This window comes from Xenopus laevis, chromosome 4L (assembly GCF_017654675.1).
Source record: "Xenopus laevis strain J_2021 chromosome 4L, Xenopus_laevis_v10.1, whole genome shotgun sequence".
Taxonomy (NCBI): domain Eukaryota; kingdom Metazoa; phylum Chordata; class Amphibia; order Anura; family Pipidae; genus Xenopus; species Xenopus laevis.
Window position 1 is genome coordinate 111,815,004 of NC_054377.1, and position 23,063 is coordinate 111,838,066.

The following is a 23,063-nucleotide window of genomic DNA, read 5'->3' on the forward strand; positions in this document are numbered from 1 at the left end:
AGCTGTTGAGAAGATACGTTTAGGGGTCATTGCAAAACAGAAAAGGAGGTTCACATGTCATAGAAGCTGATGTTACACGGCTCATTATTAAATTCTGATGCAAATTGCACTGGTTTCTGAGCTGCCATGTAACAGGAATCTGAATTAATCACTAATCAGCCTTGTATTGTAACTTTTTATATTTTATATATACAGTATATTTTACGTCAGTCACTAAGCTCAGGTAATTGACAGCAGCACAGAGTATGGGGAGCTATTGGGGTAATCTTTGGAGACACAGATCTTGTAAAGGGATGAGGTTGTCTGGGGCTGGTAGAGAAGCCCTAAACATTATATGCAGCATTCCTGTCCTACTTCTTTTTTAAGATTTACTTCTTTAAAGTATAGTGACCTTATTATAGGTGTTTTTTATTCACCCAGGTAAATCTAGATCAGTTTCAGCAAGGATGTGGTGCACAGAGAGATCATTCCTAACTGATTCCTGCCTGACAATGCCATCATATATAATAGGCAACTGATTTTCTGTACAAATAAGCTGGAAACCTCTGCAGGAGGGAGGGTGTTTTTAAAAACATAAATATATATAACAAAAAAAACCTAAATATAATCAGAAATCTGTCTGTCCTCATGTTGGTGTGAGATTTTGTTTGATTACTCTAAGCGGTGTGTGCTCCCTATACCTAGACAAAATATTAGAGATAACTCCTGAGAGGGGAAGGGGAGAATGAAGAGCAATTAGATTGAGGTGGCACATTATTGAAAACTGTTTATAGAAATCTTAAATTGGTTACATTTTAATAAAATTTAGCTTGTATTAAATGTTCGTTTTTATGATTGTTCCCTTTAAGACTGGTTGCTGTTGTTTTAAAGGAATTTTTCAGTGTAAAAAAAATAAAAACTGGGTAAATAGATAGGCTGTGCAAAATAAAAAATGTTTCTAATGGTTAGTTAGCCAAAAATGTAATGTATAAAGGCTGGAGTGATTTGATGTATAACATGTCAGTCAGAACACTACTTCCTGCTTTTCAGCTCTTTTGGTTTACACTGACTGGTTACCCTGGCTACCAGGCAGTAACCAATCAGAGACTTGAGGGGGAGCCACATGGGTCATATCTGTTGATTTTGAATCTGAGCTGAATGCTGAGGATCAATTACAAACTCACTGAACAGAAATGTACCATGTGGCCCCCCTTCAAGTCGCTGACTAACTCAGAGTTATAGAGCTGAAAAGCAGGAAGTTGGATTCTGGCTGTTTTATTAGACATCTGTTCACTCCAGCCTTTATATATAACATTTTTGGCTAACTAACTATATTAGAAACATTTTTTATTTTGCACAGTCTATCTATGGATTGAGTGAACCCTAGTTAATTCTTAATTAAGCCCCTTAGGCTCTAAAAGCTTGGGTTATTAGATAGGTCTGTGACAGTTAATGTATTTTAATGACGAACAACAGTCAATGCTGCTTCATCTTATTGAACGAAAATGCAGCCCTTCAGCAGCAGACACATCTAAAGTCTGCAGATTATTTCTGGGAGCTTTTTGGCCCTGTCCTATGGTTGCCACCTGGCTAGTATTTTACATGCCTAAACAGTAAAATATCCTATCATAGCTCTGAAAATTTTCAAAATGAGACCTCACCTTTGTACATAGCCTCTTATTCCATTCTTGAAACATACTGCCACAGTGCTGCATGAGTTGCAGAGTTCAGGCAGGCTTTCTGGCAGACATTCTACAGTACTCCCATATAGGGTTTCTGCCTTTTAAAATGACTCATACCAGCCAAGGCACTTCTGGTGGAAGGGGGCAGCCACTGATGTCAAGAGGGTGGGTGTGGTGATCTTGTAAAGAGGCAGAGCAATGGTGTGCGTAGGTGGCTTGATGGCATGCAAGGGCATCTTTATGGCAGATTCTCCACAATTGGGCAGAGAAATTGATAAATATTAGTCCATATCAGGGTTTAAATGGGCAGGCCAGGGGCAGAACATGAGAGCATTACAAATTTATCAGCAATATATTTGTAATACCTGCCTCTGTTAGTTTGGCAACCCTACTCCCAACAGGCTCCAGCAGAGGTGGGCTCAAGTGCAATTGCACCAAGGACCCAAATACATCCAAAAAAGTGTCTGGTATGCCTCAGCCCTAGAGTACCAGAAAGTTGTAAATGTCACACAAGCACCAAGAAATAGATGGGTTGTGGGTGAAAACATGTATGCGTATTTGACCTAGTAAAGGGTTTTCCGTCTGCAGCATATTCCTTGATTTTTTCCCCCAGATTGATACAACTATAGAAACATTATAATACACAATCCATGAATATCCTTTAAACTGTAACCTTATAAACAGTGCTTAGTGATGTCATGAGTTATAATCGGAACTTAGTGATGTCATTTCTGTCATATGACTCGCGGAAACTTGTGTCAGGGCTGTAACTATTGAGGAAGCAGACCCTGCGTCCGCAGGGCGGCCAGGTGGCATATGGGACTTCAGGAGGCCCAAATAATGAGCAATTTCAACTAGCGATGCACCAAATCCACTATTTTGGATTCGGCCGAATCCCCGAATCCTTTGTGAAAGATTGCCGAATCCGAACCCTTATTTGCATATGCAAATTAGGGGTGGGAAGGGGAAAATTTTTTGACTTCCTCGTTTTGTGACGAAAAGTCACACGATTTCCCACCCCTAATTTGCATATGCAAATTCTGATTCGGTTCAGCCGGGTAGAAGGATTCGGCCGAATCCGAAGGCTGGTATTTTTTTCCAGAAAAGGAGGCAACCCTACCTACAATTAATTTACTGTGGGGCCCAGTAACATCTAGTTACACCACTGTAAACATTGCTTCGTGATATCATGAGTTATAATTGGTGCTTAGTAGTGTAAGGTTTGTCACATGACTTACTGAAACGTGTGTATTGTGCACTATACAGCCACAAGCATAGCATTTACATTTTGATGGTAGTATCCCTTTAAATCACTATCCCTTCAGAGTTCCGCGTCTCTGCTACCTTGACAACCGAAATTAACGTAGAATGCGTAGATATCGTACATTGTAAAACAAACGCGAAGAAGACAGCACGTGTTGCGTAATGACGTTGACAAACCCGCCTACATCCGAGGTCCCAGAAGCGCATGCGCTATAGTGAGTGGCCCTGTTATTATTTATGTGGGGTCCAAGATGGCAGCGGCACGTAGAGAGGTGCTGGCGGCGGCTGCAGCACTTGGGAAACAATTATAAGGGAGCCGTCACCAGTGGAACGCAAGTTTGCGCCGGATACGGAGACTGTGAATAAAGGAAAAGAGCACGCGGGAGACGCGAGGATTTTCTAGAGGCAGCTGTGTGTGTGAGAGAGGAAAGAATGGCGGAGCCGCGTAGGGTTCCGTTTGTAAGTCTGTCACCCATGAAGCCACGCGAGACCGGCCCAGTCTTGACTGTGGAACAGCAGCACCAGCGAACTCCACCTCCACTGCAGCCGCCGGCACAAAGGCCACCACAGCCCAGGGCCTCACACCAAGCCATGTTACAGCAGAGGCCTCCTCCGCAAGCGCTTGAGCAGCGGCTACAACGTGAGCCCTCGACTCCTGCCCTAGAGGCTGACATCGGTCAGGCGCTCCCCAAACCCCTCGGGGATGACAGTCACGAACTTCCGGGGACTGTGCGGCTGGAGTTGGCACTAACTGACCCCACGGAGGAGGGCTGTGCGGAATTCAGTTACCCCAAACTGCTGCAGAACGAGCAGAAGGCAGGACGCGCACGGATCCCGGTTCCGGCCAAGGAAGTCGCTGGACAGGTGAGATGCGCAGCAACATATATAGGCCTTCCTGTTTGTCTCTACTCTGCACTCATTCTTATCACATACACTGCCACAATCTGCAGAATGGCACCTCGAGCTGCTTCAACTACATCTCCCCGCTGCCAAACTGCTGGAAAACTTTTCTTTTTTTCTATTGTGTAAAAGGGTCATGTGACATTCAGCTTTGCATGTTTCAAAGCAGAGAGTAAATGAATTAAATTGGGGTAGATGTATGCTTGTTAACTCCAGCTTGGGATGACCTGTTAATAAGAACACTCTTATGGCTGTATTTTAAAAGGGACCAATTCTATTTAAAAAAAAAAGGTGACTTTAAAAGTTATTATTAACCCCTGTATCTTAAAGGGCTCTTTAGCTGTTCTTCTGTGGTTCTGATGAACAAAAGAACTTTTATCTTTGAGATGTTGCTTGCTTTTAAAAAATAAATAGGCGTGTGGTCCAGGAAAGAACTTATTTTTAAGTTGAAGCATCCCTATGTAGAGCAAAGATCATCAGCCCCTCCCTTAGTTTATAATCTTGACACAATTACTAATTTCAGATCTTCCACTATATACTGCTTTTAGCCTGTAAGGGGCAGCCCTAACGTTTATGACCCGACAAATGACTCTTACCCAAATAGTGTGGGGTTCTTGTGACTATATGTATAATTCAGAGGTTAGTGAAAATAATATTTTTGTCGTAGTGTTGTAAAAATAAAATAAAGACACTTGACTCTTTGTCCTTGGATGGAATTTATTTCCTGTTTGTATTGCCCCCTTTCTGGCAGTTTTGGTTGAATCTCTTGATTTGAATTAACAGAGAATCTCTAATTCATGACACAACACTCACAGAACAGATGGGCAATCCTGCATTTAAAAATACCTTAGTAAAATACCTTATAAATTGAAAAGTCATATAAAAGAACTAAACTTAAACACTGGTATGATAAAGGTAAGATGATACAGCAGAAGAGAAAACATGTCAGTGTTAATAATACCTGGGATTTTGCCAATATAACTCTGCACTGTTACATTTGTAGCATAAACCAAATAAGGTCATTTGTTTTCTACTATCCAGTTTAAGGGGTTGTTCACCTTTAAATTAACTTTTAGTATGACGGAGAAAGGGATATTCTGAGACAATTTGCAATTGTTTTTTATTTTTTTTATCATTTGTGGTTTTTGAGTTATTTAGCTTTTCATTCAGCAGCTCTTCCATTTGCAGTTTCAGCAATCTGGTTGCTAGGGTTAAATTTACCCTAGCAACCATGCACTCATTTGAATAAGAGACTGGAATATAAATAGGAGAGGCCCGAATAGAAAGACAAGTAATAAAAAGTAGCAATAATAATACATTTGTAGCCTTACAGAGCATATGTTGTTTAGATGGGGTTAGTGACCCACATTTGAAAACTGGAAAGAGTCCGAAGAAGGCAAAGGCGTTCAAAAACAATAAAAAATAAATAGTGTAGTAAAGTTGCCAAGAATTGGTCATTCTTTAACATACTAAAAGTTACCGTGAAGGTGAACCACCTTCAACACATGCAGGTCTTGTAAGATGGGCTTCTCTTGGTAAAGGTAGAAGATTAAAACGTGTATTTCGGGTACTGATCACAGTTTTTTTCCTTTTATTAGTCAAAGCCTCCGCCAACGCATGATCCATTTAATGACGACGAGCGAGAGAGGCTCGAAGTAGAAAATATGGCTAAGAAGTTTGAAGCCAAATATGTAAGTATTATGGGAACATGTAAGTATTATGGGAACATTGTAATTTTTCTGTAAATCTAGATTGTTAACCTTTGGGTCATGGCCCCAGTATGGGTTGCTGTGCTGTTTAGGGCAGGTCCTTGCGAAAGTTTGTCTACAGTATTCAATCTGGGTCCGATGCTGTAAATAAACAGAATATAAAGCAGAATAATTTTTTTTTCAAATGAATTTAATATCTGTTCTGAGAAGACTTAAAACAGCTCTGTCATTAGCTAGTTGTGAATCATCCCGTGATCTATAGCATATAACAAATTAAAATTAATAACCGGTTGAACTGGAAATGGTCTGATTTGTTGTCTCGTAATACTGTAAAACCTTAATTTGACATCCCCTGATTTATGTTTTCCCTCGTTTAACATTGTTGTTTTTGTGGTCCCACCCATAAATTATGCTTAATACATTTCTCATAATTTGAAAAATAACATCAACTTCACTTAGTTATCCAGCACTTTAAGGTTTTGTATTGAGTCCACTGTACCCTGTAAGTGCTAGTATTTTTCAAATCCAACATAAAGTGCCTAAAACTTGCTGGCTGAGGGACAAATATGAATTAACAAGCATATCATGGTATTGGTCGTTTCCTGTGGTTTGCTAAATCTATTTCACTGGACACTTGTAACTGGAGTTTTGTAACTCTATATAAAGGGTAAGTAAATATATTTTCTATTACTGACATCTCTGAATGTCCTGGGTGGTTCATTAATCCAGTCTGAGTAGCAAATAAACACCTGTTTTCTGCATGGATGACAAAGTCTTGTCAATTCTACTTTAAATCAGTTGTGGGAACAAAGATCTAACCCCAGTCAACATAAGTGATATTAAGGTAACATTGGACTTATCTTAGATTGCAGTTTGTTTCCAATTTTTTTAACAAAAGGTCAAGATGAAAATTAATTTTGAACTGTTTTCTCTAGTTGCATCTGCTTGCTTTTTTAATTATTATATTTTTTTTTTTTTTAGAAAAGTTTGGCAGCTGGAAACTGACAATAACTCAAACAAAGTTGTAGGATAGTAATGGTACACATTTTGAGGATTATTTATTAAAGGTTCAGTTGTGTTTTTTTGAAGGGTAGTTTCGGTAAAAACTCAATTTTTTTGAGATTTATTTTGCCCCGAAGCAGCAAGAAGCTTGAATTTGAAAATACTTCAGCTAAAACCTGTGGAGGTCATGTAGAAGTCAATGGCAGAGGTCCCTTGAACTATTTGAAGAGATTTTAGCCTTCATGATGTTCAGGTTTTTTTCGGTGGTTTTTGGTCAAAAACTCTCTTCTGTTTTTTTTTGTTTTTTTTTTCACCAATAACTTTGTCAATTTGAGTATTCAAGTTTTTCCCCAATTGCACTGATTTGAGGTTTTTTACATTCGTGTTTTTTCATGAATACAAACATTCGAGTTGTGAGTTTATTCAAGTTTTTATACCAGCCCAAGGCCGCCATAGCTCTTAACAGGGTAGTTCTGTGCCCCCAAAGACTGAGACTTGTAACACAATCCAATTTGGGGGAGTTTCTGTGACAACTTTGAAGGCCTGAATCATTACTGTTCTCAAGATCCTGAAACTTTAGGGTGGTGCACATGCTAAGATTCGGGATCGCCGGTGGGATGGAACTCAAAGTTGGCCAAAGTTTCCTCGTGAAGCAACTAGGGAGACTTTGGAGAACTTAGCGCTCAGAGTGCCATCTCATCGACGATTTACAATTTTGCCGGTGGGAAGGCTTTTCGTAGAGATTTGTAGCCCGAAGAAGAGGTGATTTGTCTCTGGGTGACTAAGTCTCCCTAAATCTTAGTGTGTGTCACCACCCTTATGCTGGTGTATTAATCTCCATATATAAAATATATATAGCCTTCACCTTTACACTCGCATATATAAAAAGTATATACAGTTACATTTTGAACATCTTGAGATCGTAAATGTTTACATAATACATCAGCATTCTTATAATGTTACCTTTCCAGTAAACGAGGTATAAGATTCCTTCACGCATTCAGTCATAATATGGATACCATAGGCCTGCATTGCTAATGAAATTTTAAGGGCACCTTTACTGGTTTTTCAGATGTGAAACAGCTCCTGCTTATATGCACACCGTGTTTGCCTGTAAAATAGTGCTTCTGGGCATGCTTGGCTGAACCTCTATAGAAATTGAATGTAAATTATAGCTTGATGGTATATGCTTTCCCCTTCATTTGCTCCATTTATTTAATAGACTACAAATATCTGCATAACATTAAAGGGGCTGTTGTATGGGAAGGACGGGACTTGAAACCTAGAAGGATGTATGTGCACTTTTATTCTTCTGTAACAAGTGTGTGGTTTTTTTTTTTCCTTAAAATTCTCTGATGCTTCGATCTATTTTGTGTTATGCCCATTTGGTTTCTTTACCTACACCAGGGGTCCCCAACCTTTTTTGCCCATTAGCAACATTCAGATTTAAAAAGAGTTTGGGAGCAACACAAGCACGGAAAATGTTTCTGGGTGGTGCCAAATAAGGGCTTTGATTATTTAGTAGCCCCTATGTGGACTGGCAGCCTACAGGAGACTCTGTTTGGCAGTACATTTGGTTTTTAAGCAACTAAAACTTGCCTGCAATTCAAAAATAATCCCCTGCTTTGAGGCCACTGAGAGCAACATCCAAGAGGTCAGAGAGCAACATGTTGCGCACAAGCTTCCGGTTGGGGATCGCTGACCTAAACTTACCTTCTTTCATTAACCACCATGCTTATCCAGCCTGGAGTCGACCTTAGGCTATTTGTTTGGTATGCCTCTGGCTACTTCCTAAACTAGACATGACTGCACCATGACAGCATTGTCCCTATAACAGGAATTCTGTCTAAGTGAAATTGAATGTTACTCTCAGGATCACCATGGCACATGGAAATGTGACTATTTCTTTGTTTTCTAGTTTTACACTGGAGAAGGGCAGGTTTATAGTGCTCAAACATCCAGAAACAACTAGTATTTCCATTAACTTGCTGCTAATCGCTGTTTGAAAAGGTTGTTACATGAAGGAAATTTATACATTATGTAAATTTTTGCAAAGCTTGTAGTACATTTTTCTGAATATTAGGACGATGCAGCTCAGCAATGCAGATGTAACGAGGGACTAGCAATGTAGGCAACCGGGAATCGATTTGGGCACACAGCATCAAATTTAGTGGCAAATCCAATGAGCCGCAGTCAGCAGGAATTTGTACACGGGGGATTGGATAGCTGCAGTGCATTAACATAAGAGTATTTGGAAGGACAAAAACAGTTTACCCAGTTCAGATGACTGAAATGCAATCACTAAAACTGAGTATTTGATGAGGCAGTACTTGGTGCATAGAGACAATCACAGGAAACAGAAAAGTAGTATGCTAAACTGGAGTTGGTAAATTGATTAGCAACAAAGCAAAAGGGGGAACCCTTTCCTGAGGGCAATGACACACAAGTTCCTTTGTCACTAAAGCAATAAATCACTCAAAATAAATTTCCCTTCAGATCATCTGAAACTGCTGCTTTCAGCAACCCGTCATAATCACCTCCTTTTGCATTTTAAGCAGCAGACTAATTTGTGCTCTTTTTAACAAAGGCAAGACACGACTGCTGCCTTCTGAAATGAAGGTGGTAAACACATGTGCATGTGTTTCACGGATTAAACGACGGTAGGCATTTAAACACCAAACCTGTTGCTTTTTCAAAATGGCTAATACCCTTTGTCTCAGGCATGGTATGAACTTTATATCTTGATGGTAGAAACAAAATGGATGGTAATTTTTTCTTTTCAATAGTGTATGGGGAGTTCTGAATGTGTATATATTTCTGAACAGAATTGATGTTTTTGTTCTGAATGATGTATGTAAGATATATTATGGACAGTTTTATATTGAGCTTATTTGCATTTTTTCTTTCAAGGGTGTTAAAAGTCACCGTCATCGTAAAGACCGCATGGAAGATCTGATTGATATTGGTTATGGCTATGATGAGACAGACCCCTTTATTGACAACTCTGAGGCAGTGAGTAGTCTGTGCAGATCATTATTTAGAATTCTTAATTTATTTTCCCTCCCTTTTAACCACTTTCCAGTTTGCAACTCTTGTAATGTTACTTTCTTGTTTTTCTTAATTAGAATTTTAATGTTTGCACTTTAAGCATGTTTATTGGTATTCAGTGTGTTCTTTTTTTGGATTTTCATACACAACTTCTCTTTGCCTCTTTTCTACAGGATGTTTACAAAACATTTGTAAATGGTTTATTAGAATCTATTTAGTATAGCAATATGTAAACTTCTAGTTTATTGCATCTTTAATAGTTGTTTCCTTGACTGTTAAGTTGTAGAATAATGCAAAAGTAGGAAGCCTGTGTGTTTGTTTTTCCATTGTAGAAAAATAGTTTGAGAATAACAGGTCAATAAAGTACTGTTTTATTTTGTTCTTCTCATCACAATTCTTTCTAGTATGATGAATTGGTGCCAGCTTCATTGAATACAAAATATGGAGGATTTTATATCAACACAGGAACACTGCAGTTTAGGCAGGCTTCAGATTCCGAGAATGAAGACTTTGTTGTGAAAAAGAAGCACAAATCATCAAAAGTGAGTTTTTGGGAATCTTCTTATATTTTTTCTGTATGCATGCAGTAAGGGTCCCTATAAACTGTGTAAATGTGTACACACACACACACACACACACGTGTGTCTTGGTGATTTTGATTAAAATCCAAACTTTACTTTTGAATGTACTTTTCCAAAGGTATCAAAAATTAAAGACGATGAGCGATCCTTGAAGAAACGAAAGCGGAAAGAGGAGAATACAGAGAAAGAAAAGCCGAAGAAAATTAAAGCTGCTAAACAGATAGGGTATGTTTAGTGATTAACATTTATCAGTTGTAATGATGATGTCCCTATTGTAATGAGGGCTTCTGGATAGTAATTGTACTGTTCCATAGTAAATTAATTTTTTATTTTACATTTGGTTTTCCCAACTGAGTGTGTGTTTATACAGGTATTTTTGGATGCTTTATCACCCATGGGAGATGAGATTTCCCAGGGGATGATAATACACCTGTCTATCTGACAAGTCCCTTATTTGTCATGTTATCATTATTATTTCCATGGTAACCTGTTAAGTCATGATATAAAGCAATGTCTCCCAGAGGAAATGTATTTTCATATTGACTACAAAGCAATTATTTTGTAATCACAATTTGCAGGAATTCCTAATTATAGACTACATGTAGTATTCCCTTTTATTTACTTTTATAATGCTGTGCAAAAATGATCTATTGGTCATACCTATATAATCTCTGAACCTAAAATACCAATTTGTCTGCCGGCTTTAAAATTTGCATGGCCAAATTCGTATTGTTGGCATGTTTTATAATTGTTCCATGGAATGGAAAATCTTGATTGGCTATTATAAATTGTATATACTATATGTAATGGCCAACACATGAGTAATTATCCAAATCCATGTCTGAGACTTGGGATATTGCCTTGTAACACCGCTGTGCTCTTGTAGACCATCAAGTCAATGTGGCCAAAGCTAAGGGTGGTCCTAAGAAACCACTATACTCAAAGACCCATGTCTGGAGATATAGTTTGTTTTCCAAAAAAACATTTTTTTTTGTTCACATTTACAGTGTCATGGCCTTCAATTCCCACAAACCTGACAAGAAAAAGAAAAAACTTTATAAAGACTCTTTGGCCCTTGCTGCCATGCTGAGAAAATTTCAAAAAGAGAAAGATGGCATACATAAAAAAGCAAACAAACAGAATCCCCCGACTGTAACTGTGGTTAATGCTGCTCCTAAATCAGTCTCTGCTGCTTCAACTGATTTGTCTGACCTTGGACTTGGCAACGATCCAGTTCTTGCCATCTTTGGAAGTGAGAGGGAGCTCATGCAGGAAGCAGAGAGCGCTCTGGAGATGCTAAGTGACTTTGATTTTGATAAGCTTTTGGATTCTGCATCTAATGACAGCCCAGCAGGTTCTGACCTTGGAGAGAATGGTAGCATTGGGCAATCTGTAAACCCTCCTGAGGTGCAGCTACCAAAACAAGTGCCACCTCTTCCTGAAGGACTTCCAGTTCCATTGGAAAAACGTATTGCTGATTTACGAGTGGTCAGTGACAAGTGGTGTAAATTATATTATACAATTCTGGAATTTTGAAAATGTAACACAATTACGTAGTAAGCTTGCAGTAAGTAGTAGTAAGTTGCTCCCTGTTATTGGTTCAGAACTTTTTTTATCCTTGGTTACAATCTTTTGTTTCCAATTTTTTATTTTTTGGCTCCAGTTTACATTTGGTATCATTAGTTGTTCCCTAAAACAGCGAGGGCAGCTTGCAGGTACATCAGATATTTTAGCTTGATGGGGTTTGCCTAAAAGGAAAGTTGCAAAATGTAACCTGCAGCAGATTGTAAGAGGATCAGTGGGTATATGCTCACTGAGGGTTGGAACACTACAGCACTTCCCAGTATACTTTGCTTGCTTCTTAAAGGGGATTTAACATGGCCTTCCCAGGATTCTTGTCTTCTTCCTTAAGACTGACCCCCCCCTCACTCCCTAGAACAAGAGTGAGTCAGCTTCATGGTTGTGCTCAGGGCTGCCATTAGAAATCACGGGGGCCCTGTACAACAAAATTTTCGGGGCCCGCCCAGATCCCACCCACTCCACAGTTAAACCCCACACACACACAAGTATATAAAAAGCTTTTGTTGGCCAGGGCCCCATATAAAAGTTTTTTTAAAAACATTGGTTGCAGGGGCCCCCCTGCAAGTAAAAAAAAAAAAAAAATACTGATGGCCTGCACCCCCCCCCCCCCACAAGTTATAAAAAGTTATTGGTGATCAGGAGCCCCCCTGAATGTAAAGAAAAAACACTGATGGCCTGTCCCCCCCCCCCCACAAGTTATTAAAATCCACTGGTGGACCCTCCTTTAAGTTAAAAAAAAAATGGTGGACAGCCCCCCCAAAATTTAAATAAAATCGCTTGCCAGGGTTAAGATGGGCCCGGCCATGCTTCACTTACTATATTATCCGGGCCCCCCTGCTGTCAGCGTGTTGAAATTTTCAGAAAAGAGGAGCTCAATGCGTGTAAGACCAGTCTCCTTTTCACTTCTCTGTATCCTCATTGGTTGAGGAGGAGAGGGGAAGATCCTACTTCACCAATCCGATCCCTGTACAGCTTTACCGGGACTTAAACTTAATCAACCAATGAGGATACAGAGAAGAGAAAAGGAGACTGGTCATACACGCACGGAGCTCCTCTGCTCTTTACTGAAGAGTTCAGCACGCTGACTGCAGGGGGGGCACGGCTAATAAAGTAAGTGAAGCATGGCCGGACCCCCCTTATACACAAATACCTGCGGGCCCAGGACAACTGTCCCCCCTGTGCCCCCCCTGATTGCGGCCCTGGTTGTGCTAGCCTACAGGGTCTGTCTAAGAAAACCTGACAATTCTTTGCCAATCTGTAATAACCAGTATATCACAGTGTACTCCATTTCTGCTGATCTACTGCGCTCCTAGGTAAACTTGTAATAGTGAGGATTAATACTTTAAGCTGTTTTCTCAATACTATGCCATCACTAAGGAGATGACAGGCTTTGGTGTTATCCTGTAGTAGACTTTTCTAGAACAAAACTCTACTCCTATCCTTATTGCAGGCAGAATGTTTGCAATGCCATATTTACTGTAAAATGTACTGCTTTGAGCCCTCCTATACATATATACTTCTATATTCTTTTGAAAGCATTAATATTCAGATACTTCTCCCAGGCATGCAATCAGTCCTTGAAATGCTTTGCTAACCATAGTGAATTTTTTTTATTCACAAGTTTTCTTACAAAACTACATGCAAATACAAATTATAAATTTAAAGGGGTTGTTCAACAGCACTTTTTTTCAGTTTTCATATAATTTTCCATAAATAAAGACTTTTTGTTTATCATGTAAGCATAGTAGACCAAGGGATGTTAACTGCTGATGTGTTTTTTATTTTTTTAAACCAAACACGGTCACAGATGTTTGATTTTTTTCCTTCCCAGTTAAGTAACATTGTGGTTTGAAGTCATATTTTTTAAGCCAGTGTTATCTATGAAAATGTAAGATTTTATTATGCTCACAATGCATTGTAATGGGCTAATCATATAGAACTCTGAACAAGATAGCGCTTTTGATAAAGTGATCATTATGCTTCTTTTACAGGCTGCAAAAATCTTTGATGAAGGAGGACGCAAGAAATTTTTCACTCAAGAGATTAATAACATATTGTTAGAGTATGTATATATTCTTAAAATCTGTATTCAATGGAATTAACCCTAACAATTGCAAAGACAATATGCATCACAGAATATGTGCCCACTTTAAAATTGGCTGTAGGAACTCTCTCATGTAGAAATGCTGCTTGTATACTCATTAGCAAGTGTTTTTTTGTTTTTTTTTATTTACATTTTTTTGCTTTGCAGATTTCAGACTTAGAATTTAAATTGTAAGCTTGTTCTTGCCTTCAGGGATAAAATGGAGCTTTTCATTGCATACATGCAACTGTTTGCTAACAGAACAATAACTATATTGTATTTTATAATACGATGCAGAATTTCATTAATCTGAGCTCCAGTTATTTTCTTTGGCAGTATTGAACTGCAGTTACAAGAACTAAGTCCAGGCAACAGGAATGGTGTATATGGACATATAGAGACGTTTGTGCCATGTAGTAAAGACGCCCTTGTCAAGCGCTTGAAAAAACTTCATCTTCATATACAGGTATATGTGGTCTTATGCCGTAAACTGTTTGTTGCTTTAATATTGTTTCGTTGTGCACTCCATAAAAATCTTCAACGGTCAAACACATTGCTAGGGATGCACGTACGGGGGTAACTTGGAATAACTTCGTAACTGTGCTCTTCAGAACATTTTATATGAAAAGGTTTCCAAATAGCCTAAAACTGACCATGCACTAAAGATGCGCTGGTTTGGTGGGGTTGTCCAACGATCATCCTCAAGTGATTGTATTGACTTATCTGAAACCCTGGGCCGGTGCTCCTATCAGCAGAAAACTGCACCGGCATTGAGCACCATGGAGTGATCCTCTTCCGGCGTCGTCTTTCTTCAAATTTCCCGGGGCAGATGCATGCACAGTTGAACGAAATAGCCGAATTTTTAGTTAAAGTACAGCTTTTCGTTCTACTGAGCATGCACAGTCGCGCAAAGGAAAGAAGAAGAGGATCTCTCCGTGGTGCTCACTGGTATAACCCTGGGCTGGTGCATTACCGGTGGCCGGTTAGGTGGGATTACCTAACATTTGGCACCCCCAAGTGTATGAAGCCTTTCCTTAAAGTTAGTTGCATTGTTTTGGGAGCATGCAAAATTATTAAAATTAAGAACACAATTTCAGATGGTCTGAATTTTTCCAGATTTTACTTGGTATTTAGATGGAATTGACCCAATTGTTAAGCATATGGCCCTAAGCAACTGAGCATGAGAGGTAAAGAAGCCATTTCACCCGTGGTTTAATGATGCTGTAAACACTGCTGACGTGCACATGCCACATTTTACATTGTTTTAACCCTATAATGTGTCTGTGCTTTCATTTACATAAAGTTGTTTATGTGCCGTGTTGAACTAGTACTTTTCATCTTTCTTAGGACGATCTTTTAAAAGTGCCTCTTCAAAGGCTGAAACTGGCTATTAACAATGTTATGCCTGGTCAGATAAACCGATATCAAGAGGACTGCCAAGCACATAATCAGGCCAAAAATGCAAAGTATGTACCTTTCATTTTTCAAACCAGAATATTTGTGCTATGTGCTTCAATTTAGAAAGTGAAAATGATATGCATAGTGTACAGTATTTATTGCTGTGTGTGGGCACTGTGGATACCGATATTGATATTCTGATTGTTATGCTCACAATTGCTTACAGTGTAAAGGTATGGAAAACATGTCCATGTAACACTACAACACATCTTGAAATATGCATGGCTGTTTGCTTCCCTCCATGGGAAAGGTACAGGGTAGTGAAGATAATGGATGAAAAACATAAACAATAAAATGTAAAGGACTGTTTATTGACTACCTCCCTTCCATATCATAGTTTTCAGCAGATGTTAAGAGCCAAAAGGGCCCCAAATCACAATGGAAAACATCAACACTGTTTAGTCACAGCCATCTGAACATAAACTGTTGAACAAAAACAACATTATTTATTAAAAAATCTATAGTTGAAAGGACAGACTGGTTTAGAAAATCTTCAAGACTAGATGGCTATATATCATAATTTTTTTTTTTCTCTCTTCTTGAACTTGTCTGTATCTACTTTTTTTCAAACCCTCAAAAATATATGTTGTCCCTTTATTTCCATAAGGCACCAAGCTGAAGATGATAAGGATCGAAACCCATCAGAAGAGGATGATGAAGAGAAACCTGGTAAAAGAGTAATGGGACCAAGAAAAAAGTTTTGCTGGGATGATGCTTTAAGGTAGGCGATAATGTTATTACAGTATGTATTTGATGTGTCTGTAATATGTTAATGGGGTTATAGTTTTCTTTGTTCTGTATTTCTATATAGAGAATTGCTCTGTAATCTTGTAAGAATTAAGCTTGGATGTTATGAACTTGAGCCCAATAAAAGCATTTCTGCAGAGGATTATCTAAAAACTTTCATGGAGACAGAAGTGAAACCATTATGGCCCAAAGGCTGGATGCAGTCTAGGTAAGACATCTCATTTTAGATGCCCTTGATCCATCACCGCTTTTCTGAAAAAAATATGTGCGGTAGTTTACAACCCCTTGTAAGTTTACATTATTTTATAGAAAGAAATTATATTATGAAACATTTGTTGTTTTATGGCATAAACAAAAAACGTATGTATTGACTCCTCTCCTTCTGCTACAGGTTTTGTCAAAAAATGGTCTCATCATTCACTGACCACATCATTTGACCATTTTAATGGATTCTGATTTCTGTAATGGGGATGGGCTTTGTAAGGAGTGAATTGCATCTTTATGAAACCTTTATTTTATACTTAATGTATAATAATTAACACAGCTCGATAAATAAGCCCCCACATCTTTTTTGCTAGCCACAGTCTTAAGACCAAGGGCAGAAAGAGAGTGAACTCCGGTGCTATCAGCCTCTCCATTCATTGGAACCGCTTGCATGCAGTCATACTCGGCAGAATGTAGTTCAGCCTGAAAATGCCCGCTTTCCTGTATTTGCTCGAACCACAGCTGCATGTGACTGCATGCAAGCTGATCTTATTCATATCAATGGAGATGAAGCATAGAGCAGATTTGCTTCTCTCTGCCTCGAAAAGATGCACAGACTGAAAGCAAAAGAGCCAGCACTCTTGTCTACCTCTGTCTTGGCTTAAAGGAGCAGTAACAGAAATGTAAGGTTTCCCAGCACTGGTAAAACTGCTGTGTTTGCGTCAGAAACACTGCTATAAGTATATGTAGTCTATATATTTTTCTAAGTTATATAGTACTGCAGGTATGGGATCCTTTATCCGGAGCTCCAAATTACAGCAAGGTAATCTCCTATAAAGCCCATTTTGAGGCCAACAATTCAATTTAAAAAAATTTATTTAATTGTTCTCTAATATTAAAACAGTACCTTGTACTTGACCACAGCTAAGATAAACATAATCCTTATTGAAGGCAAAAATCCTATTGGGTTTATTTGATGATGTATTTAATGGTTAAATAACTTGTTGGCATTCTAAAGGCATAGTGATCCAAATTACAGAAAGCTCCCTTATCTGGAAAACATCCGGTCCCAGGATTCTGGTTAATAGATCCCATAGCTGTATATAAGTAATCTGCTGTGTAGCCATGAGGCTGCCATTCAAAGGAGAAAAGTCTCCGTTACATAGCAGATAAGCTTCATAGAATAAAATGGTATTCTGCTGAGTTTGTGTTATCTGCTATTTAACCTGTGCCATTTAGCCCTGTTTCAAATGCCTCCATTGCTGCACAAGCCGCTTGTTTATTTACACAATAGTAGTGTTTCTGAAGCAAACAGATCATATTTACCAGTGCGGGGCAACAGTACATTATATATTAATTACTTTAAAACAGTGGTGTACAAAAGGTAGATCGGGATCTACCAGTAGACCTGTAGTTGGTGATTAGTAGATTTCAAGACACTGTCAAAAAACAGCTCGACTAAGTTACCCTTCTGTTTTATTCTTTTCATTAAGGTTACAGAAGAAATAGTTTTTTTATATTTAGTAGTATAAATTTTCTTTTATATTTAATCAATATATTTAAGTAATATTTTCCATGGAACAGAATGCTAACAGGGATATTATTGATGTAGATCCAAATGGCACAACATCACTAACCGTAGCCCACCCATTAGTAAGGTATGGGCACTCCTGCTTTAAAACCCTTTTTATTTTTTGGTCTGACTGTTCCTTTAAAAAGGATTTAAACCCAAAACTAACATAATGTATGATGGAAAAATTCAGTTCTGAGTCTCTTTTTAATGCACAGTAATTGTAAAATTATTTAAAAATGTAATTATTGGAAGCATTGATTGAATATCCCTTACTTTACTCCTTCATCTCTTTTAAAACAATGTTTTAAAGTCATACTACTTCAGCTTAAATCGGTCTGGTAATCTGCTGGCTTCTTCTATATCAGGTCAAGATAATAGAAGCGGACAAACAAATTCAACTTTCATTAGTAATTACATTTACATATAACTTTAAAAGCACTGAAACATGTTTAATGGATTTCTTTGATTAGGTAACATTTTATTTTTGGTTTGATCTAAAATGTAGTTTAGGTATTGTCCATTCTTCAGCAAGTTCAGTGGGCATTGTAGCTGCTTTCATGATGGTGCAAACATTAAATTTTGTTGGCGAATAATGTAAAATAGAAAATTTGTTCTTATAGGATGCTGTTTAAAGAAAGCCGCAAAGTACACAATCATCTTACTTCTGCACCGTAAGTAGAGAGCATTTCTCCTTTTTAAATATGTTAAAACTATCCATTGTTGTCAGGGCAACTCTTCTGCCAATGCAAATGAAGTACTGGCTACCAAAATAATTTATCAGGATGCCCTGGATAGTTAAGTTAGTTCAACAATTTTAGGTGTTTACATTGTCTACCTGTGTGTAGAAAAATGTTTGTCCACTTAGTCAAGTGTGTTTTTAGTAAATTTTGTAAGTGAAAAATAGTAAACTACAGCACAAATCTGTGTTTTGCCTCCAGTAAGGATTCATTGTATCTTGGTTAGGATCAAGTACACAAGGTATTACAGAAAAAAGGGAAATCATTTTTAAATTTTCTTTTATTAAAATGGAGTCGATGGGAGATGGACTTCTCGTTATTCAAAGCTTTCTGTATACTTTAAAACATAGAAAAAGGAAAATAATTGTGCCAGGTGCTAAAATTTCCCTTTTTAATATTTTTTTTTTTCTTCCACAGTGCCAAGAAAAAAGTTATCCTGGCCCCTAAACCCAAAGTCAAGGCAAGTTACACTTAATGAAGATTTCCAGTTACCGTGCTGCACTTAATTACAATGTTGCACTGATTTTTATAGACACATGTAGCTTTCTATAATCTTGTTAATTGTTATATGCTTTGTTTTTTCTTTACTTTGCAATGAGGTGCCTTTTATACAAAGTTTTATCTTTTTCCCTTTTAGGAATCTAGTCCAAAAAAGGAGCAAAAGACCTCCACTCCTATCTCTTCCTTTGCGCGTGTCCCTACTCCTCACACACTTACTCCAGTTGTTGGACTTTCCAACTCCAACTGTACCCCCACCTCAGAGACCATTTGTCTGGATGACTCTTTGGATGAAGATCTTTCTTTAAAGCCACCTTCATTAGATTCTATCTCAGATGCATTGGCTGTTCTAAATAATGGAGCTAGTGCCCCTTCATCAAGCTCCTGCATTGAAACACCCACCTCAAGGCCCAAAGTTGCCTTAAGAGAAGAGAAACTTGCTTCTATCATGAGCAAGTTGCCATTAGGTGGTACTAAAAAAGCTGATCAACCTTCACACGCATCTAGTCTAATTGCAGGCCATTCAGCCCCTGTACCAAAGAAACCCCAGGATCTAGCAGCAGCCCATTCCACGGTGATTTCTGGGCTTATTGCAGGGTCTTCCATTCAAAACCCCAAAGTATCTTTGGAACCACTACCAGCTAAGTTACTTCAACAAGGAATGCAGAGGTCTCTGCAAGCTGAAGTTTCTTCATCTACACCTGTAAAAGTGAAGGCTTCATCTGCAGCTGTGGCCAAAGCAGTGTGTTCTTCGTCATCTACCCCTTCAACATCTGTAATTTCATCTTCACAGGCTCATGTTTCTTCCTCATCTTCACAAGTCCAGAATGTTGCCTCCATGCAAATAGTAAAAGTTAATCAGCAATCTCCGATTCAACAAAACTATGTTACACCCTTACAAGCAACTATCAGCAAGTCGCACACTAACCCAGTTGTACGACTAACCAGCAGTCCTCAGATATCTTCCACTTCTCCTGTTATAAAGATCCCTGAAAAAAACACTGGCTATCGACCTCCCTCTTCCCCCTCCTCTAGCAACCAGCAAGCACCCGGTCCTCGTACAATACCCTTGTCTACCTCAAGTAATTTTTTGGTGAAAAATATGGGTGTCCAAGGATCTGCATCTGGGTTTAAGTCCCCTTACACTATTGCACCATCTTGTAAGCCCACCACTAGTTCTTCCAGTTCTGTTGTCATTGTTTCCCAGAGTACTACGCATCACAAGGTGCCAGGTGGACTTAATATTGGGCGTTCTTCACCCACAGTAAGTCCGATGCCTGCTGGTAGAGGTACAGTAACAACACACCTGATAAAGAGTCCAACTGTTCCATCTAAGTTTCCAAACGCTTCTCCCAAACCAAACTCCCCATCTCCCAGACAACCTAGCCCTTCCTCAAAAATGCCTGCCCAGCCCCTGAAAATACCTATTGCTTTACCAAAAATGCAAAGCCCTTCACCCAAACAACCCAACCAGTCTCCAAAGCATTTATTTCCATCTACAAAACCACTTAATGCTACACCACCTGGAACTGTTAAGAGTATGCCCCCTGGTACTGTTAAGATTACGCCACCTGGAACTGTTAAGATTACGCCACCTGGAACTGTTAAGATTACGCCACCTGGAACTGTTAAGATTATGCCACCTGGAACTGTTAAGACTACGCCACCTGGAACTGTTAAGACTACTCCGCCTGGAACTGTTAAGACTACAGTGGCTAATGCTGTCTTGAATATTCCTAACAGCAGAATAATTTCTAATTCAAGCTCTATAAACAGGACTAACCTTACTCCTGGTGCAGGTAATGGAACTCTGGGTGCTACCAAACAGCCAACGCCTCATAGACAACCATCTGCCTCAGGGTCTCCAGTTGCAGCTGCCACTGTGCAGGTGAGAGTTAAGAAATCTATATTGAAATGTTCATATCTAAAAGGTTATTCTCTGTGGACTTGTACTTGGTAATGCTTAATCGTACTGATTTCTTATAACAGCAGCATAAAAATCTGTATGATAAAAAGTTTTATTAAGTTCCTGTTTATGCTTTTGGAGGGTACAACAAATACTCCTCTGTAGTAAGGATCATACATAGTTTATAGGAGTTATTAGGTTTGCACCACCAATTATTATCCAAATACTAGCAGTGTCCCAGATAATAGATGCTATTCATGTATTTATTTTTCTCTATAAAACCTTAGACATAATCTAATAACTAAATGATTGAACTTTTAAGTCTATGCAAAACCAGATGTTTGCTCAGTCAGTGCCTGTTGCTGTTTAGGCTTTTTGCAATAGGCCGAAATGGCAACAACATATCATTAGCTGTCGCAGGCAAGTTCTGAGCCCCAGACAGTACTGCTAGTCTCAATCTGATATGGCTGCTGCAACTAACTCTCTCTCTTTATATTTGACTTCCACACTCTGGCCAAACTCCATATTAAACATACAGTATTGAAAACAAAGCAACCAATAGCTAATGCAAGATTTGAAGAGGGCCCTACCCAAAAGAGCTTACCATCTAAAATATATGAAAACTGCTTGGGGGTGGTGCATGCATTGTTTCCCAGCTGACTATTGACTCTCTTATAGCTAAAGGGGTACATTAAAGGATCAAACTGTCATTTTTTGTATATGAGCCCAGAGAAAGAATAGCTCAGGATGCAGCATAGGGTGCTATGATGGCCACCATTTAAAAATTTCCCTGACCAATGCCTTCAGAGACCCTTCTACACAAATCTGCAGATACCCATTGCTGTTTTTGGCAGTAGGCTACCAGTGGTGCACAATTTAGTCACTATGGGCAGTAGAGAGCTTCACATTGTAACTTATTGCGTAATTGTTTTTTTTTTTTTTTTAATAGTACCAAGGGCCAGATTAAATAATTCGGTTAGAAAAAGGTAACTTTCATGGTTTTATCATTTTAGAAACGTATGGACATGATTCAATTTTAGGTTCCAGTTCTTTCGAGATACCTATTTCTTAATTGAATTGCTTCCCAAATTGAATCTTGCCCATTAGTTTTAAAGTGATAAACCTTTTTCTCTCTGAATTGACACTGGCCCTATGTTTGATGGAGAAAAACATTTCTTGTTTGTTTTGAGCTCAACTTGTACAAGTTATATATCTATAGAAACAAACTTGTATGTGCCATTTCTAACCATATCAATTTGTGTCATTGTTGCATCAAAATCTATATATGCTGCAAATTAAATGTATCACTCCAGAACAGAAATGATTTGTGTATTAGGGTAGGACTACACAGACGTTCTCGGCGCAATCCGACGCGATCTGGATCAGACAGTCGTGTCGTGTTGTAACATAGTAACATAGTAAGTAAGGTTGAAAAAAGACACATGTCCATCGAGTTCAACCTTTTTTTTTTTTTTTTTATTTATTAACTACCTATCTGCCAGTTGATCCAGAGGAAGGCAAAAAACCCATCTGAAGCCTCTCCAATTTGCCTCAGAGGGGGAAAAATTCCTTCATGACTCCAAAATGGCAATCGGATCAACTTGGATCAACTTGTACTATGAGCTATTTCCCATAACCCTGTATTCCCTCACTTGCTAAAAAGCCATCCAACCCCTTCTTAAAGCTATCTAATGTATCAGCCTGTACAACTGATTCAGTAGCTGCCCAGATTGCCAGTTTGTCAAGATCCTGTTGCAAGGATGCCACATCCTGGATGGAATTAATTGGGCTGGATAATTTTGTGTCATCTGCAAACACTGATACATTACTTACAATACCCTCCCCTAAGTCATTAATGAACAACGCTGTGACTTCATCAGACATTTCTATCGCTTTTCTTATTTCCGTTGCATGCCATTTGTCGCAGCGCGTCGGATCTTGCTGAATACGTCTGTGTAGTCCTACCCTTAAATGCACCTCCTGGAACTCTCTTCTGTGTTTGATGGGTCGATCCATCCTAGTGCCTGTGGCAACACACATGCTCAGTAATTCTGTAGAGCTAGTCTTAAATATTGGTACAACAACATAAATGTCATATTGAATGTTGTCCAT

General features: G+C 38.7%; 1 protein-coding gene across 3 annotated transcripts in view; it reads left to right on the forward strand.

The window, feature by feature from the left end:
• The first annotated feature begins 3,122 nt into the window (after positions 1 to 3,122).
• Positions 3,123 to 23,063, forward strand: part of LOC108714465 (ubinuclein-2) — a 30,310-nt gene continuing 10,369 nt past the window's right edge. For 2 of the 3 annotated variants that reach the window (XM_018258739.2, XM_018258738.2), the window contains exons 1-14: positions 3,123 to 3,788; positions 5,423 to 5,515; positions 9,446 to 9,547; positions 9,988 to 10,125; positions 10,283 to 10,389; positions 11,172 to 11,652; positions 13,737 to 13,807; positions 14,165 to 14,294; positions 15,176 to 15,294; positions 15,894 to 16,007; positions 16,098 to 16,241; positions 18,431 to 18,481; positions 18,965 to 19,007; positions 19,185 to 20,933. In XM_018258739.2, coding sequence (XP_018114228.1) covers positions 3,357 to 3,788; positions 5,423 to 5,515; positions 9,446 to 9,547; positions 9,988 to 10,125; positions 10,283 to 10,389; positions 11,172 to 11,652; positions 13,737 to 13,807; positions 14,165 to 14,294; positions 15,176 to 15,294; positions 15,894 to 16,007; positions 16,098 to 16,241; positions 18,431 to 18,481; positions 18,965 to 19,007; positions 19,185 to 20,933 — 3,774 coding nt within the window. In that variant the 5' untranslated portion in view covers positions 3,123 to 3,356. The remainder of the gene's footprint in view (positions 3,789 to 5,422; positions 5,516 to 9,445; positions 9,548 to 9,987; positions 10,126 to 10,282; positions 10,390 to 11,171; positions 11,653 to 13,736; positions 13,808 to 14,164; positions 14,295 to 15,175; positions 15,295 to 15,893; positions 16,008 to 16,097; positions 16,242 to 18,430; positions 18,482 to 18,964; positions 19,008 to 19,184; positions 20,934 to 23,063) is intronic. The other variant, XM_018258737.2, reaches the window with a different exon arrangement.